This window comes from Trichosurus vulpecula, chromosome 9 (genome assembly GCF_011100635.1).
Source record: "Trichosurus vulpecula isolate mTriVul1 chromosome 9, mTriVul1.pri, whole genome shotgun sequence".
NCBI classification, from domain to species: Eukaryota; Metazoa; Chordata; class Mammalia; order Diprotodontia; family Phalangeridae; genus Trichosurus; species Trichosurus vulpecula.
In genome coordinates, this window is record NC_050581.1 from 64,759,588 (window position 1) to 64,777,771 (window position 18,184).

The 18,184-nt window shown below is 41.1% G+C and overlaps 1 protein-coding gene across 1 annotated transcript in view; it reads left to right on the top strand.

The window, feature by feature from the left end:
- The first annotated feature begins 838 nt into the window (after window positions 1–838).
- The window catches only part of C9H9orf64 (chromosome 9 C9orf64 homolog), a 29,960-nt gene continuing 12,614 nt past the window's right edge, over window positions 839–18,184 (top strand). The window contains exons 1-2 of the mRNA XM_036738059.1: window positions 839–1,298; window positions 3,350–3,609. Of these exons, the coding sequence (XP_036593954.1) occupies window positions 962–1,298; window positions 3,350–3,609 (597 nt within the window). The 5' untranslated portion in view covers window positions 839–961. The remainder of the gene's footprint in view (window positions 1,299–3,349; window positions 3,610–18,184) is intronic.

Here is an 18,184-nt window from a genome sequence, read left to right on the forward strand (position 1 = left end):
CACCTTCCGCACCCCGGCACTACATCCGGGTCCAAAAGACACTGGCCGTTCCCAGTTAACTAAGGGTGGCAGGGAGGAGGAGAGGCGGCGGTGGTCTGCGCGGAGCCTCCAACCCGACCGCGTGTCGTCCCAGCTCCGCCCCTAAGTAGCGGTGACCTTACAGCGGTCGCTTCCCTTCCCCCACCTCTCTGCCTCCTTTCCCATCATCCTCCGCTCAATGGCGTCAAAGCGTTGGACTAGGATGGTCCTGACTTATTTCTGCATCGCTCAGGGGTAGCGGACGCCGGGCGGGGAACAAAATGGCGGACAGAGCCACCGTCCTCCGCCGCCCCCACGCTTCACTTGCCCTCTATCCTCCCGCACACCATGTCAGCCTCGGAGCTAGGGTTTCCTGCCCCATCCCAATGGCCCGGTCACCATGGAAGCGGGCCCGGCCCTCAAAACTAGGGCTGGCCAAGCTCCCGGCTGCTGCGAGCAATTGGTCGAAGGGGAGCCGGAGCCGGAAGTGTCTCCAAGTCCCGAGCTCGTGCCCGTCCTCGCAACCTCCAGCCCTCTCCGCTCACGTCCCACCCCGCCCCCTCACGGAATGCGTGCAGCGCACATGGTCCACGGAGCCGCGGACTTAGAGCCGATCCCCGGACTCGGCGCCCTGTAGCCCCCTCCCACGTGATCTCCCTCGTCCCGGCCGGGTCCCTCCGCCCTTCCCCACTGACTTCCCCCGAAGGGGCGGGAAGAGGAGGGGCAGTGGTCGCGCGCTCCGTACGTTAGACGCGAGCTTCCATTCGCGGGGAGAGGGGAAGAGGGAGGGTCCCGGGAGCTCAAGACGCCGCGGCGGGAAGGAGGAGCGTCCGGTACGGGCTGGAAAGTCGCACGTGAGCCGGTGGGGAACTTAGTGCAGGCCGCGCTAGGCGGGGCTCCAGGGTTCTTCCTTTCCGTTTCCCAGTCCCGGAGGAGAGGCGCGATGGAAGCCCCCTTACCTCCTCGAGAGTCCGCGGCATTCGTGGCGGAGCGGAGCCACGATGTGTTTGTCGAAAAAGCCGGAGTGGATCGAGTGGCCGAGATGCTGCTGGAGAAGGTCCCGGGCCGAGAGTTCGGCGTGGGGGGCTGGAAGTCCTTGCACGAGCTGAACCCCCAGGCGGCGGACGAAGATGCCGTCAACTGGGTGTTCGTGGCCGACACGCTCAACTTCTCCTTCTGGTCCGAGCAGGAAGATCGCAGGTGTGGCGTGAAGTACCGGGGTAAAACACACACCGGGTACTGGGCGCTTTGCGCCGCCATCAACCGAGCGCTGGACGAAGGTCAGCCCCCGGGCCTCGGGGGAGTTAAGTCAAGGAGCTGGTTTGTGCGGCTTGGGAGAAAGTGGGAGCGCGAGCAGAGGGAGACCCAAAGTTAGGCCTAGCGGATGAAGTGTCGGCTGCAGCCCAGCGAGTGGGAGCGGGCTGCTAATGGCACCTTGCCCTCATTTTGACACCTTCCTAAAGATCGTACTTAAACGATCGATCTACAAGCATTAATTAAGCACCTACTATATGCTAGGCACTGCGGCAAGCCTCGGTGCAATAAAGGGCGCAGATAGGAAAGCAGAACAGGTTTTCTGTTACCTGAAGTTACAGTAGGATGAAATCCATAGAAATGCTTTTAAAATACCAGGAATGATGCCATATGTGATGTCCTATTGTAAGGCCTGCAAAGGATGACAGAAGTGTGAACCAAACACCTACAATTAGGATTTTGCCATTGATTTTTTTTTCTTTTTGCTATTGGTGTACCTCCTGGTGGGATTTTTCTGTAAGTTTTATTTGGTTTCACACAAATATTTCTAATAGAGCATGAAAGTATTCAGTGTTTCATTTACTATTGAAGGTGGCAATTTTTGTGCAATTTTGGCAATTTTATTCTGAGTAGCACATTCCAAGAGGCGGTGGTAGCTTAGTGGATAAAATGTTAGGTTTGTAGTCAAGAAACCCTGAGTTCACACCCCAGTTCAGATACTTGTTGGCGGTGGAATTCAGGACAAGCCACTTAACCTCTAGGACTTCTGTTGCGTAGAGGGAGTTTCCTAAGCTTATGAAATCATAGGCACTTCCAAGATTTGAGTAGTACAGTGTAATTGTTCTAGAGGAGACATAAGAAAACCTCTAGTCCTACCCCCTCTGTTTACAAAACAGGAAACTGAGGCCCAGAGATGGAAAATGGGCTTGCTCAAGGTCGCAATAGGTTAAATAACAGCTATAATTTGAACGCCTTTCCGGTGCTCCTTCCACTACTATTTCACAATTGCTCCACATTCGTAATTTTTTAACTTTTCTGTCAGGCGTCAGTATTTAATATAACATAGAGCACAATAAAGCACCAAAGTAGTTTTTGTTTTTGTAGGATCTTACTAAACAAATCTTTGCAGATTTGGAGGCGTGTATGCCCATAATTTTATATTTCCTTCTACATAAATTTTCCTTGCTTGAGTAGCTGTCCATTGAAATTCTCACTGAAAGCTATTAATACGTTGAATTTGAAAGTATTTATTTTTATCTTCCACTAGTCAAAAATATGAATGTCATTTCTTTGTGTCCTTATGGAACTATATTTGAATGTGGAACTCTAAGCTCCAAAAAGCTTTGAGGTGTGAATTTAGCCTTCGTGCCTTCAACTTGCAAAACATAGTAAATCACTGCTTTCAAGTATATAGTATGTATACATTTTCTAAAATTAAAACATACGTGTCTCATAGGTGGAGGGAATATGAATTATAGTTATATCTGAACAATAACAATGTACTTTTTCCAAAATCATTGATTAAATCAAGTCGTCTTGCTGTACTGAGGGTAGTTTGGAAACAGCAGTGACCTTGGAAGGTCAGACCTATCATTCTGCCACTTTCTACCTATGTGACCTTGGCTAAGTCACTTCACCAAATCTCTGTGCTTCAGTTTCCTCATCTCTAAAATGAGAGCGTAACTAATAGGTGACTTCTGAAGTCCCTTTCATCACTGGCTCAATGATTCAATAGACAGTATTATATTTTGCACTGTTAAATGAAAAACTTCTCTTAGCCCTCAGTACCACTTGTCTTATCAAGATAACATACAAACTAAAAGCCAAATTAGCTGTTTTCTGAGTAGGTACCTGGGAAATTTGGGCTCCCTCTATATATGAATAATTTCTTGCTAGAATTTCTTTTGCATTGCCTTAATAAATTAAGATTGGAATTTAGGTTTGATCGGGATCTTAATGAAATACAGAAAATAGAACTTAACAGGTTTTTTGTCTTCATATTTATGTAAAGGTCTCAGGTTGTTCTTTGAAATATTTTTTTTTGTTTTTGCTTTTCTTCTCCCCTCATCCCTTCAAGGAATACCCCTCACTAGGGCTTCATACTATGCCACAGTTACCCTTGATCAGCTTCAGCATATTTTGCACTCTGACACAGATGTTCCCATGCCTTTGATAGAAGAGAGGCATCAGATTCTCAATGAAACTGGAAAAATTTTACTTGAGAAGTTTGGAGGGTCTTTTCTTAATTGTGTTCGCAAGAGTGACAAAAGTGCACAAAAACTCCTGTCCCTGGTAGTTGAAAGTTTCCCTTCTTATAGAGATGTGGCTGTATATCAGGTGAGTTGGTTTTTTTGAGAAATTAAATGCCCATCTAAAAACTATCCTTACTATTACCGTTGTATTACAGAATGCTTCTCAAATTTACAGTGAAAATTTAAATTTTAAAGGACAAAAATGCAGTTGTAAGCAGCTACATAATGCAGTGGTTACTGTGGTTAGAGTGCTGAATCTGGGTCAGGAATACCTGAGTTCAAATCCTGCTTCATACATTTACTAACTTTGGCTCTAGTGAAGTCACATAAACTGTCTCAGCCTTAGTTTTCTCATCTGTAAAATAGAGATGATAATAGCACATACCCCTCATAGTGGTTGTGAGAATCGAATGAGCTAATACAGGTGAAGTACTTTGCAAACCTTAAAGCACTCCATGGTTGCTATTGTAAAAACAACCAAAGATTTTAGAGTTAATTTTTAATTTTATGAAATACACATAGTTCTTTAACTACCAAAATATTGTCCTCGGCCCTGCTATTCTTTCTCTATAGCCTGGTAATCATATCACTCACTACCATGGCGTGTGGATGAACTTCATTGTCATTAGGGAAGAGGCCCAGAGGTTCTTAACTTTCTTTCATGTTTCTTTCATGTTGCAGATGAGGAACTGAGGTCTAAAGAGGTTTAAGTGGCTTACCTAAGGTCACACAGGTGGCAAGTGGGAGAGCCATGCTCTTTGATCCCAGGTTTTTTAGCACCAAAGTCAGTGTTTTTTCCACTGTAATGTGTGACTTCAGTCTCAAGTTTTAATCCAGCATTTCCAGTTTCCTACTCTTGCTATTCCACATCAAACTCGATATGTCTAAAATGGAAATCATTGCCTTTTGCTCCCAAATATTTTCTTCCTTCTAATTTCCCCATTTCAGACACTATTGTGTCATTTTCTTTCTGGGCTTAAAAACTGTTATGTCCGTCATCTCTGATATTTCTTTTGCCTTCTCCCCCAAATCCCCTTTCCAATCCAGTCAGTAACTGACTTTTGTCTCAGCAGTGTCTGTTGCATTGATCCCTTCTTTTCATTCCTACTGTGACGCTGTAAACACTCCTAATTCAGCCCCTGATGACCGCTCATCGAGACTATTGCAGTAGGCCTCTAACTGTCCTTCCTTTCTCCAGAGTCTCTCTCTCTCTATCCATACTATACGTTATTTCCCTAAATCACAACTCTTATCCATTTATGCTAAAAAACCTGTGGTTCCTCATTGCTTGTAGAATCAAGTTCAGACTCTTTAGCACAGCTTCCAGGCCCCCTACCGCCTGATTGCAGTCTAGTTTTTTGACTTTGTCTTCCAAAACTTTACCTGTATATATTTACTTTATGCTTTCCGACAAATCAAGCAATTCACCAGGCCCTGCAAGGGTGGTTTGCTGCCCTACTTTGGCTAATTCTGCTCCCTTTGTCTGGGATCCCCTTTCCAGCCGGTCAAGATCCTTCAGGGCTTAAGACTCAGATTCTACTTGTCATGAAAGTCTTACCCTTGCTGTCACCTGAAAGTAAACTCTTCTTTTTCTGTCTAGCTATAGCACTTTGTAGCTCTTTTGTGACAATTAACTCATTTTGCCTTTTGTTATATTTATCCGCTCCTAGATATAAACTACTTAAAAATAGGAACCATATTATCTTAATCTTCATATCCTCCACAATATCTTGCTAGATAGATGTTCAGTGCTTACTTGTTGAATTATATTCTAAGTTCATCTAAATGAAATAAGAATCTAAATTAAACTTAGTTAAAAATTTACCTCTATAAATGCCTGAAGTTTAGTCAACATTTCCTTAATCTTGAAATAATAATCCAATTTCTATTCATGAGTAATTCTGTGAACAAAAAGCAGTAACAAATTTAGTACTAAAATGATTAAAAGTTCTATTCTGTTTCCTATAAATATTGACTGACTTTCTCATCCTTGCCTTAATTTATATCTCTTAGTTCTTTATTGTTTATCTCTGCGTATTTTCTCTAGTAACATAGTTGTTGGATGGAACCTAAGGTAAACTTGCCTAATACCAAATTCTACCCTATAACATTTGTTTCATACTTCAAAGTACTTTAACAGTATTAAGTTTTATGGAGAAAACAAGATGTTCACTTGAATTATGCTACTTATAAAATTGTTGGGTTTTTAAAAAAATTATTTTCCCAATTACGTGTAAAAATAATTTTTATCATTTGGTTCTTAATATGTTGAATTCCAAATTCTCTCCCTCCTTCTTTACTCTCTCCCTTCCCTGAGGCAGTAAGCAATTTAATGTAGGCTCTACATGTGCAATCATGCAAAACATATCTCCATACTAGTCGTATTTTGAAATAAGACAGACCAAAAAAAATCACTATGAAAAAAATAAAGTGAAAAATAGTGTGCTTCAATTTGCATTCAGTCTCCATCAGTTCTTTCTCTGGTTGTGGAGAGCATTTTTCATCGAGTCCCTTGGATCTTTTTATTGCTGAGAATAGCTAAGTCATTCACAGTTAATCATCATACAGTGTTGCTGTTACTGTCTACAATGTTCTCCTGGTTCTGCTCTCTTCACTTTGCATCGGTTCACGTAAGTTTTTCAAGATGTTCTTTTTTTAAATCATCCTGCCCATAATTTCTTATAACACAATAATATTCCATTACCACATTTCAGTTAATAGTGTCATTTTCTTTCTGGGATTAAAAACTATCATATTAGTCTCCATATACCATATATCACATATACCACATTTTATATACCACATATACCACAACTTGTTCAGCTGTTTCTTAATTGATAGACATCCCCTTAATTTTCAACTCTTTGCCACCACAAAAAGAGCTGCTCTTATAAAATTGTTTTACAGAATTCTCTATAACTATGGGGCACCAGTCATTTCAGTGCTTTTTGAAGGTCGTTCCAAATTTAGTGGTGGATTTTTTTTTTTAAACTTATTAACTAGTAGTAGCTCCCATTGGTTTAGTGGTACCTATGAAATTATCAGTTATAGCCCTTGGTCTAAAATATATGCTTTTGTTAAAAGTATTAAATATTTTACAAAGGGCCTTTCCTCTTACCCCTTCATGTATTGTGGGGCCACAATGGTTGTGGCCTTGCAATGACTTGAGATAAATTTTCAGAGACCTCAGGATATAGGGAATTCAAGACATACTGAAGTTCTGTTTGCTTTTAGTTGTCATAGATTCTGTTGTCATGGAATCGTGGATTCCTAGTATCATGGAAGAAAGGAAAGAAGCAGTTAAGATTTATAGATGAATTATTCTGTTTTAGAGTTCAGTTCATCAAGCATTTACTAAAATCTGTGAAATGAATGAAAACCTATTATATACCCAGTATTGCGCTTTTTTTCTGCTTTATGTGTTTGATACATGCCTAAGAAATTGCAAGTAAACGATTTTTTAAATAAATAATATTGTAGATGTATACACATTGAATTTCCTTCAAGTGAGCCACACTGTAAAGGGAACATTGGTATACTGAATCATTCTTCCTAAATCCCCTCATACTCTTCATTTTCTGTTGAGGGTGCTGCTGTTTTTCCATTCTAAGGTTTGCAGCCTCAAAATCGTTCCTTAGTCCTTTCATCCAGTCTTTTGCCATGTTTTGTCGATTTACTTTCTTCAGCATCTCTCCTGTTCTCTCATACTACAACAATCTCCTTAACTGTCTACTATAATTGCCCTCTAATTGGTCTCCCTCCTTCCATCTTCTCCTTTTCCCTATGTCCAACACAGTTGTTAAATTGAGATTCTTAAATTACAAGTTTGAACATGTCATTCCCCTGGTCAAGGAGCTTCGGGGACTCCTTACATCCTTCAGTTCAAACTCCTTTATTTAACACTTGAAATTCTTTAAAGTGTGGCTCTCCACTTTCATTCCAGGCTGATTAGACATTATTCCTCTGCTTTCCCCATTGCCCTCTATTTTAGCTCAAACTTGGCATATTTGTATCTGATATACCACATTCCATGGCCCATCTCCACTTAAGCTGTTAACTCAGACCTGAAATTCTCTCCCTTCTCATCTCCATCTCTTGAAATCCTGGGTTCCTTTTAAGGATCAACAACCTTATTTTCCTCAGGAATGAGTGGAAATCTTATGTTCCATTAAAGGGTTCATTTTTTTTTCCCATGCGGGATTATACTTAATCTTACCAAATAGGTTATCATTCGTTAGAAGCCCTTGTATTTGGAATATCATATTCCAGGCTCGCCTTTCACTTATATTTGGCAGCTGCTAAGCCTTGTGTAAATCTTATTGGGACTCATTGTTTATTTGAACTGTGGTGGGTTTCCCTGAACTTGTTTTCTTGAGTCGCCTTGTTTTCCAAAAGCATTTGACACAGAGTGTGCTGAAGGCCTAGAATGAGTCAAGGATCCTCACCCTCCCGCTCACATAATTTGCTACTTTCAACCCTAACAGAACTCTCAGTGAGCCCCTGGAGCTGAGTCAGCTACAAACCTAGCCCCAGTCTGTCTAGCCCAGACTGATAAATTGTGCAGCTGGGAGCCTTTCAGACAAACAAGACATTCTCCCTCCGTGGTCTGGCAGTTCCCGAGCAGAAGGGAGAAGGGGCCAGTGCTGCTCCTGCCATTCTACTCACTCTTGCTCCCCCTCCCTTTTCCCACCCTTTTTTCTCCCCTAGGGGAGGGGACTGGACCTTTTTTCTTCCCCTGTGACTTTCCCTTTTTGCTCTAACCCTTAAACACAGGCTCATTTGTATACAGTATAAAGTGTTCTAACATGCATGTGCTTTAGCTTTCTCTTGTAATAAAATAAGTTACTACTCATTTCTTTTGGTGTCATGACTGTTGATTGACAGAACTTTTTGTCTACTTGTATTTTTTCTGTCACCTGAAAGTGCTGAATTTTGGTTATGATCCTGGCATTTATTTCAGGGTTTTTTTTAGGAGGTGACTACTTGATTCTGTTTTCACTTTGTCTTCTTGTTTCAAGAGCTCAGGGCAGTTCTAGGGATTCATGATTCACAATTGCTAGTGGCTCTGGCAACTTATTAAATTATATTAGCTCGTAGTCATAAGGTTTTTCTATTAACAGTTAAAAATATTAGAGGGGAACTATTTTCAATGAGCTATATTTACTGTCTGCCACTACAGTCCTAATTTGATACCTAATCTTGGCCTGGAGGTGACCCTGACTTCTTAACTAAATTTAGAAGGTTTCATCACAAGATTAGCCCACTAGCTGATGCTTTTTTGGTGGTGGTGGGGGAGAGGCAAGGAGACAGGTGGAATAACATCTCATAAAGACTACTTAGGATTAGAGAAGTTGCTTTCAGTATTAGAGGGGACATAGTTATATCAATGAAACATGGCTACTTGAAGTAAAAATATTTACAGTAGCAAAATTATAGGAAATACAAAAAAATGTTATTTGGGACTTGATGGTGTTTTCAATGACATCAATTATAATTATGGAGCAAAAACTCTCTCTGGACGTTAGTTTTCCTCATCTGTAAGATGAGAAATTTAGACCAAATTTCCCAGGTGCCTTCCCTTCTCTCTTCCCCTCCTCAAAGCCAGCAAGGCACCAAAATGAGAGCAGTACCTTGGCCAACTGCAGCTCCATCTTCTGCCCCGCTGGCTGGTGCACTGAGATGATTGGGCAGACTTTGGGAATTGCTGTTCCCCTCATTTCCCAGGTGCCCCAGAGAACTAACCAGGGCACGAGCAGGTACAGCATTTCAGCCTCTGCCACTTCAAGATGAAACATTTCTGAGAGTGTGCTCGGAAGTGGGATGACTCCAAGCTGGGTGAGAGATCCAAGGAGGAACAGAATCAGTCACAAGTATTTATTGGGGATACAAGTACAAAGAATGAATCCCTACATGCAAGGGGCTTATATTTTAATGAGGGAGATAATTACGTAGGTAAATATATGCAACATTACTATAAGCGAATAAATATATGAAAAACAGTTAAATGCAATGTTGTTTGAGAGGGAAGACACTAGCAATTAGATCAGGAAAAGCTTCACATTGAAGATGGTGTTCAGACTATCTTAAAGGAAGAGAAAGACTGTCAGGCAGAGGTAAGGAGGGAGGTGTGTATTCAGGGGTATAAGATGGCCAGGACAGAGGTATAGAGTTGAACATAGTGTATGTGAAGAGCAGAGAGAAGTCCAGTTTGGCTAAATTGCAGAGTATAGGAAGGAGAAATGCACTGCGGGTTTGCAAATAAATTGTTTTTGTGTTTGTCCTTCGTTTTCAAAGAGGACCACGACATCAGGGGAAGTGATGACATGACTTGCAGTTGACTTTGATTTGGATGAGGGAGGGCTGTGCAAAGTCACCAGCCTCACTTTCTTCTCCAGAGCTGTCTGGGTCCAGTGACCAGATATTCATCAGGACAACTGGAGATGACCCAGGATGCAACAGGAGACCCTGGCCCTTTTAGTCTAAAGCCTTTTCATCTATTCACTTAAAGTGAGGTGATGCCCATTCAGTGAATAGGCCTCTTTAAGAAGTGAGTCAAGGGATGCGCCCTTTAATTAGAAAAAAAAAATCAAGCTGGGAGGGGAAGACCCTCAGGGGTGCTGTTTCTTTTTTATTTTTTTAACTTTTAAATATTTAATATTTTTAGTTTTCAGCATTGATTTCCACAAGATTTTGAATTATAAATTTTCTCCCCATTTCTACCCTCCCCCCCACTCCAAGATGGCATATATTCTGATTGCCCCGTTCCCCAGTCAGCCCTCCCTTTTGTCACCCTACTCCCCCGCATCCCCTTTTCCCTTGTTTTGTTATAGGGCAAGATAGATTTCTGTGCTTCATTGCCTGTACATCTTATTTCCCACTTGCATGCAAAAACATCTTTTTTTTTTGAATATCTGCTTTTAAAACTTTGAGTTCCAAATTCTCTCTCCTCTTCCCTCCCCACCCACCCTCCCTAAGAAGGCAAGCAATTCAACATAGGCCACACTTGTATCATTATGCAAAAAACCCTTCCGCAGTACTCATGTTGTGAAAGACTAACTATATTTTGCTCCCTCCTATCCTGTCCCCCTTTATTTAATTTTCTCCCTTGACCCTGTCCCTTTTTGAAAGTGTTTGCTTTTGATTACCTCCTCCCCCATCTGCCCTCCCTTCTGTCGTCCCCACTTTTTTATCTCCTCCTTTCCTGTGGGGTAAGATACCCAGTTGAGTGTGTGTGTTATTCCCTCCTCAAGTCAAATCTGGTGAGAGCAAGATTGACTCATTCCCCCCTCACCTGCCCCGTCTTTCTTTCCAACGAACTGCTTTTTCTTGCCACTTTTATGTGAGATAATTTACCCCATTCTATCTCTCCCTTTCTCCCTCTCTCAATATATTCCTCTTTCATCCCTTAATTTGATTTTATTTTTTTAGATGTCATCCCTTCATGTTCAACTCACCCTGTGCCCTCTGTCTTTCTATATATGTATATTCCCTTCAGCTACCCTAATACTGAGGTCTCATGAATTATACACATCACCTTTCCATGTAGGAATGTAAACAAAACAGTTCAACTTTAGTAAGTCCCTTATGATTTCTCTTTCTTGATTACCTTTTCATGCTTCTCTTGATTCTTGTGTTTGAAAGTCAGATTTTTCTATTCAGCTCTGGTCTTTTCACTGAGAAAGCTTGAAAGTCCTCAGTTTTGTAGAAAGTCCATATTTTGCTTTGGAGTATGATACTCAGTTTTGCTGGGTATGTGATTCTCGGTTTTAATCCTAGCTCCATTGACCTCCAGAATATCATATTCTAAGCCCTTTGATACCTTAATGTAGAAGCTGCTAGATCTTGTGTTATCCTGATTGTGTTTCCACAATACTTAAATTGTTTCTTTCTAGCTGCTTGATGTATTTTCTCCTTGATCTGGGAGCTATGGAATTTGGCAACAATATTCCTAGGAGTTTTTTTGGGGGGGATCCTTTTCAGGGGGTGATCGGTGGATTCTTTCAATTTCTATTTTACCCTCTGGCTCTAGAATATCAGGGCAGTTCTCCTTGATAATTTCTTCAAAGATGATACCTAGGCTCTTTTTTTTTGATCATGGCTTTCAGGTAGTCCAATAATTTTTAAATTATCTCTCCTGGATCTATTTTCCAGGTCAGTGGTTTTTCCAATGAGATAGTTCACATTGTTTTCCATTTTTTTCATTCTTTTGGTTCTAATCAATTAATTAATTAATTAATTTGGTTATAACTTTTTGATTTCTCATCAAGTCACTAGCTTCCACTTGCTCCATTCTAATTTTTAAGGTAGTATTTTCTTCAGTGGTCTTTTGGACCTCAGGGTTACTGTTTCAAAGAGAAACAGTACAACTGTCATTCTTTCCAAGGCAGGAGGGCCCAAAATACAGCCATTAAGTGGAGCTTGGACAGGAACCTGTTGTGGTCCAGTCTGTGAGCTTCAGAGTAAACTGGGTTTGGAAAGAAAGAAGGAAGAAAGGAAAGAATTCTGATTAAGAATGAAGAAATAGGAAATCATTCCTGAAGATTAAACTAATTTAGCATAAAACCATAATTGACAGTGACATAGTATAGCAGGCCAAGACCGTGAGTAACTTTGTATCTTTTGTTGTGACCAGTACTTCTTGTTTCAGATCTGAGATGGAAGGTCTTCCCATTATGGAGATTTGTGGGATTGTATAGTTTATTGGGACGAGGCTATGCGTGCTCATCAACATGAGTAGTTGTGATGTTAAATCTTAGTAAAAATAGCATCTCAAATAAAGTGATTTCTTTCTGGATGTGGAAAAAAAAAATGATAAATTTTGGACTAGATGATCCTCAGGATCATTTCCAGCCGTAGCATTTTGTGATTCTGTAAATGTTCCTAAAAGCGTTTCTTGTGATAATAATCAGAATGCCAGTAGACATGAGTGTTAGAAAGTTATTGATTTCAAGATTTTTCCTAGTTGATTTTCTGTTGTTCTTTACCCTATTCTCTGCCATCTGTATGATTTTTACCTGTGAGCTCTACTGTGAAGCCTCTGCCTCTTTGCCACCATGAGAGCCAAGCCTCCCTCTGGAGGAATCACTGTCTCCAGGAACCTTCATGGTGGGATGGTGAAAAGAAAAGGTGTGAGGAGGTAGAGAATGCTAACAACTTGGGAGATCATGAGTCTTCCATTAGGAGGTGCTTCTTAAGTTGGGCCTTGAATAAAACTAAGGGTTGGATTCCAAGAGAGAGTTGGGAAGGGAACACATGGTGTGGTTCTGCAGCACAACCTGTGCAAAAGCATGGAGATAAGAGATGGAGTGGTGAGCTCAGGAAACGGCAGCAGGTTGGTGTGGCTGCAAAGCTGAGCATGCCATGGAAGTAACAGCAGCATGCCTAGGAAACGAAATTAAAGCCAGAGAAGTTCTGTTTTACCCTAGAGGTCACAGCGAGCCCCTGAAGATTCTTGATTAAGGGAGTGATATGGTGGTGCTAATGTAGGAAGACTGTTTTGACAGCTGTACGGAAAATGGACTGGCAGCCAGGAGACTAAAGAGAAGACTTGTGGTTATCTGGGGGAACGGATTTGACCTTGGAGGGGGGCCAGGAATTGGCCAGGGGAATGGAAAGAAGAGAACAGATGGGAGAGTTGTTGGACGGTAGAGTCAACAAGCATGATGTGGTAGGAACAGCCACCCCACGTAAGCTAGGTTAGTTTTTTCCCTAAAAGATAAATAAAACCTCTACTCAAGATTCATTTGGGTTAAGGTGACTGTTGACATAGCTTCCTGGGTGCCTAAGTATGAAAAGTCCAGTGTTAGAAGGATTCAGGGGTCTCCCCTGACTGGGCATGCCACCATGGCAACTGAAGCAATGATATCTTTGATGAATATCCTTTCTGTGCTATTGTTGAGTATATTTCATTTTGTTAAATGATTTATGGTCTATGAGTGTCTCATTTCGTTGAATCCTTGAGCTGGAATGACAGAACTGGCCCAGGCCTGGTCCAGACTACTTGACAAGTGACTAGATATGAAGGATTAAAAACAGCCAAGAGTTAAAGATAACTTCGAGACAATGAATCTGGGTAACTGAAGGTACCCTCAGTAGAAATAGTTATGTTTGGAGCAGGAACTTTACATACATTATCTAATCTGTTCAGTCATAGGAGGTTCAGTGAGGTGGGTGGTTAAGGCCCAGGAAATTTCAGTGAGAATGGGTAGTAGGATGGCGTCTCATCAGGTGGTTGGAGCCTGGCTTCCATGTAACCTAATGAACGGTAAGAGAGGGTCCAGGCAGACAGTCGTGTCAAGGATAGTTGGCATAAGTAGCAAGGAAAGACCCAACCACAGAGCCTGTGGCTTTCAGTTAGGGTTCAGTCTCTGGAAAACAGGCAAGGGCCAGGAAGGGTCCCAGTACCCTCAGAACTGTGATGTGGAACAAGAGAACAAGGCAGACCTATCGGGATTGGGATTGGCGTTCCATGTGCTAGAACTGGGGTTAAGCAGGATCAGAAGAAGCGAAAATGACTTGCAGCTGACCTGCGGGAGCACACAGGAATTTAGTTAACTCATTAGACTATTTAACAGACTGTATTAAGCACCAGCTACATCCACAACATTTGCCTGTGTAGTCTATAATTCATCAATCAGCCAAGCTTCAAGCACTTATATATATAAGGGATTGTACTAAACACTGAGAATACAAAGAAAAATGGAGCTTCCACTTTAATGGGAGAAGCAACATGTACATAAATAAGTATGTACATGATAGCTACAGAGCAGGTGGAAGTTAAACTTAGAGGGAAATGGACTAGAATCAGGGGGCACCAAGAAAGGCTTTGTGCATAAGGTGCCGCTTAGCACGTAGCATTAGGACTAAGCTTTGAAGGAGTCAGAGTGGTAGAGGTGAGAGGGGAGCATTCTAAGCATGGTGAGTAGATCTAGCAGGGGAGAGAATACTATACAAGTCACTATAATGTAAGATGGAGTACAAGTGCATAAATAAAGGCTGAAAAAGGCAGGATGAACTGGGCCTTGAAAGGAGGCTTAGAATTTCAGAAGGTAAAGATAAACCTTTTTCTCTCTTGCCTAGGAAGCTAGATTTAACTGGGGCCTACACACTACACATGGGGTATATGTGACCCTATCTGAAAGAGTGGAGATGGATATAAACTTTGTTTAACAATGATGAAGAATAATAACAGTTAGCATTTACATGAAGCTTTAAGGTTTATAAAGTACTTTACAAATAATACCCCAATTGATCCTCACAACCACCTGGAAGGGAGGTGCTGCTGTTATCCTCATTTTACTGAGAGGAAACAGAGGGTAAGTGATTTGCCAAGGATCTCACAGCTATTATCTTAGGCAATATTTTTTTTTATTTAAAATAAGTTTTTTTTTTGGTTTTTTTTTTTTTTGCGATTTTCTGTTTCTTACATCACTGTGTATCCCTCCTCTCCATCCCAGAGAGCCATCCTTTATAACAGAATTTTTTGGAGAAGAAAAAAAAATGTCAGCACAACTGTGATTGATATAGGAAAAGTCCAAAAATATGTGCAAATGTGCCGTGACATGGACCTCCCAGCTTCAAGAGGGAGCAGGCTGGGAGTGTCTTCTCATCTCTGTATTTGAGGTTTGGTGTGCCGTTGTTCTTTCATTTACATTGCTGTGGTCACTGCATATTGTTTTCTTGTTCTGTTTACTTCACTCTGCGTTAGTTCATCTAGATCTTACTGTGCTTCTATGTATTCATCACGTACCTCATTTCTTGTAGCAGAGTAATATTCCGTTACATTCATGTACCACAGTTTTTTAGCCATTCCCCAACCGATGGGCTTTGTTTCAAATTCTCAACCATCACAAAAAGTGTTGCCATAAATATTTTGACATATATGAGAATTTTTTTTCTTAACAGTGGCTTCCTGGGGGAATAAGCCCAGTAATAGTCTCTGGTTTAAAGGGTATGTGACATTTTAGTCACTTTATTTTCACAATTCCAAATTGCTTTCGAAAATGCTTGTCCCATTTTACACTCTCCAGCTCCACCAACAATTTATTAGTGTGCTGATCCTTCCCACACTGTTGCCATTTTTTGTCATTTTTTGTCATTTTTGCCAGTTTGCTGGGTGTGAGATAAAATCTCAGGCTTGTTTTGATTCGCATTGCTTTTATTTTTAGTGATTTGGAGCATTTTTTTTTCAGAGAATTTTGATGGAAAGATTTTTTCCTCATTTGACCACTTCCCTTCTCATCCTAGATGCACTAATGTTGTCTGTGCTGCAGCTTTTCAGCTTCAGGTTCTTCTGTTGTAAACACAGTATTTTTTTTTTTATTTTTAGTTTGCAACACACGTTTCTACATAATTTTGAGTTCCAGATTTTCTTCCCTCCCTCCCCAAGATGTCATGGAATCCCATATAACTTCCATGTATAACTTTGCATTGAATTAATTTACACACTAGTCAAGTTGTGGAGAAGAATGATGACCAATGGAATGAATCATGAGAAAGAAGAAACAGAGCCAAAAAAAAAAAACACAACCCAACAACAAATGCAAAAGAGAAAAAAAGCGGGGGGAGAAAAAGGCTAGCATGAAGTGTGCCTCGATCTACATTCATACTTCATAGTTCTTTCTCTGGATGTAGATAGCACTCTCCATCGTGAGTCTTTTGGAGCTGTCTCTGCATATTGTGTTGCTGAGAAGAGCAAAGTCTGTCAGGGTTAGTCATCACAGAATCCATATATCTGTGGTTGTGTATAATGTTCTCCTGGCTCTGCTCCGCTCACTCAGCATTATATCATGTAGGTTTTTCCGGGTTGTTATGAAGTCTGTATCATCCCCATTTCTTATAGCACAATAGTATCCCATTACCTTCATATACCACAGCTTGTTCAGCCATTCCCCAATTGATGGGCATCCCCTTGATTTTCAATTCTTTGCTACTACAAAAAGAGCCACTATAAATACTTTTGTACATATGGGTCCTTTTCCCTGTAAACACAATATTATGTTCCTTTAGTTACTTTTAACGTAGCCTTTCTTCCTCTCACACCATCACCTCCTCTCATTTGATAAACCCTTTCCCTTTAGGATTTTGTTTTTTTTTTCTCTCCTGCTTTTATCTGGTTATATAATTCTTCCCCTTTTATATTTCCTATTTGTCAAGTGGATTCTCCCTTCTCCTCCCCTTCAACTAGTCCTGTTCATTAGTTTTTAAGTTTCACTTTTTGTGCCCCTTTCCAAAAAGAATTTCTCACTCTTCATTATTCATCTTCTCTTTTGGTTTTACTCTAGACCCTCATTCTCTAATTCATGTCCCCTGTCTCTTTTCTTCATGCAATCAAAACTTCCTTGGTGTCCATTCTAGAGTCTCCCCTCTAGGTGGTTTCTGCCACTGCCTTGTACTGCTTACTCTTTGTGTTCCCTTTTTCCACTCATCTCCCTCCCAGAACAATGCCACCTATTGTAGGTGTCAGAGAGGACACTGTGCCATTGTAGGACACCCTGCCCCCCCACCCCCCACTACCTCTGATCTATACCTTCTCTTGTTGACCTTTTTTTCTACATTTGCATGGAAATCTTCTTCCTGGGTCCTTGCTCTCTACTCCAGGTGCCAGTCACCCCTAGGGATTGCAACTCTCCACTCTCCCCCGTCCCAGGACAGGTAGACTTTTAAAGCTCCAGATCCCCCCGGCCTCATCCATTGTAAGGTCCTCGCCTCCCTTCCCCAACCGTCTCTTTTCACCCTTACAAACATTCATTCATAGAAGCATTCCATCTCCAAAGTAAGGCCTCTTTACCTCTCCCCTCCTTTTTAGTGTTTCCCTACCTTCTCACCTACTTCCCTGTAGGTTCTTCTCTTTCTGAGACTACAGAGATCAATTTTCCCCTCATGCTATTCCTTGATTTGACCTGGGCAAATCACTTACTCCTCTCTATCCTCCTTCCCCACTTCCCACTTCACTACCCATGTTATGTTATTCAAATGTCATTTCCCTTGTTTTTGAAGATCTTTCTCCTGGTGGCTTATAGAACTTGTTTCTAAATTGAATTGTTAAATTTAACCACTATGCCTCTTGGAATTTGCAGCTTTGGGTTTTTCTCTGGAGGTAATTTGTGAATTCTCTCAATTAGAATTTCGTTTTCTAAGTTCTAGGCACTTCTATTATTTCCTCCATTATGTTGTCGTGGTTTTTTTTGTTTGTTTTTTGTCCTCACATTCTTCTGGGAAACATCTGGGAGTTCTTGTCTCTGTGTATCCTATCTTTGAGATCAGCGAACATCTTTTCTTTTATTCTTGTTTTTGGTTTCTCTTCCAGATTGCCATTCGTTTCTGTGTATCTGCATCCCCAATCATGGTTCTCTTTTTTTCCTTTGCCAGTGCAAAGGTTTCTCTACACTGCTTGTTATTTTTGCTATTCAAGACATGAATTCTGCCCTCATAACTCTCATTTCTCTTTTGAACCACTCTGGAACAGACAGTGTGTTGTGGTTCCACATTCTCAAACTCCACAGGGTCTTTATTTTCCTTTATTTTGCAGTATTTATTCATAGGTGCCTGAACTGGAGGCCACATTTCTCCTATTGTTACTGTTTTTCTTGATGATTTATTTGTTTATGTCAAGATTTTAGAGACTTCCCCTGCTTGAAATCTTTGGTACTTTCAGTCTT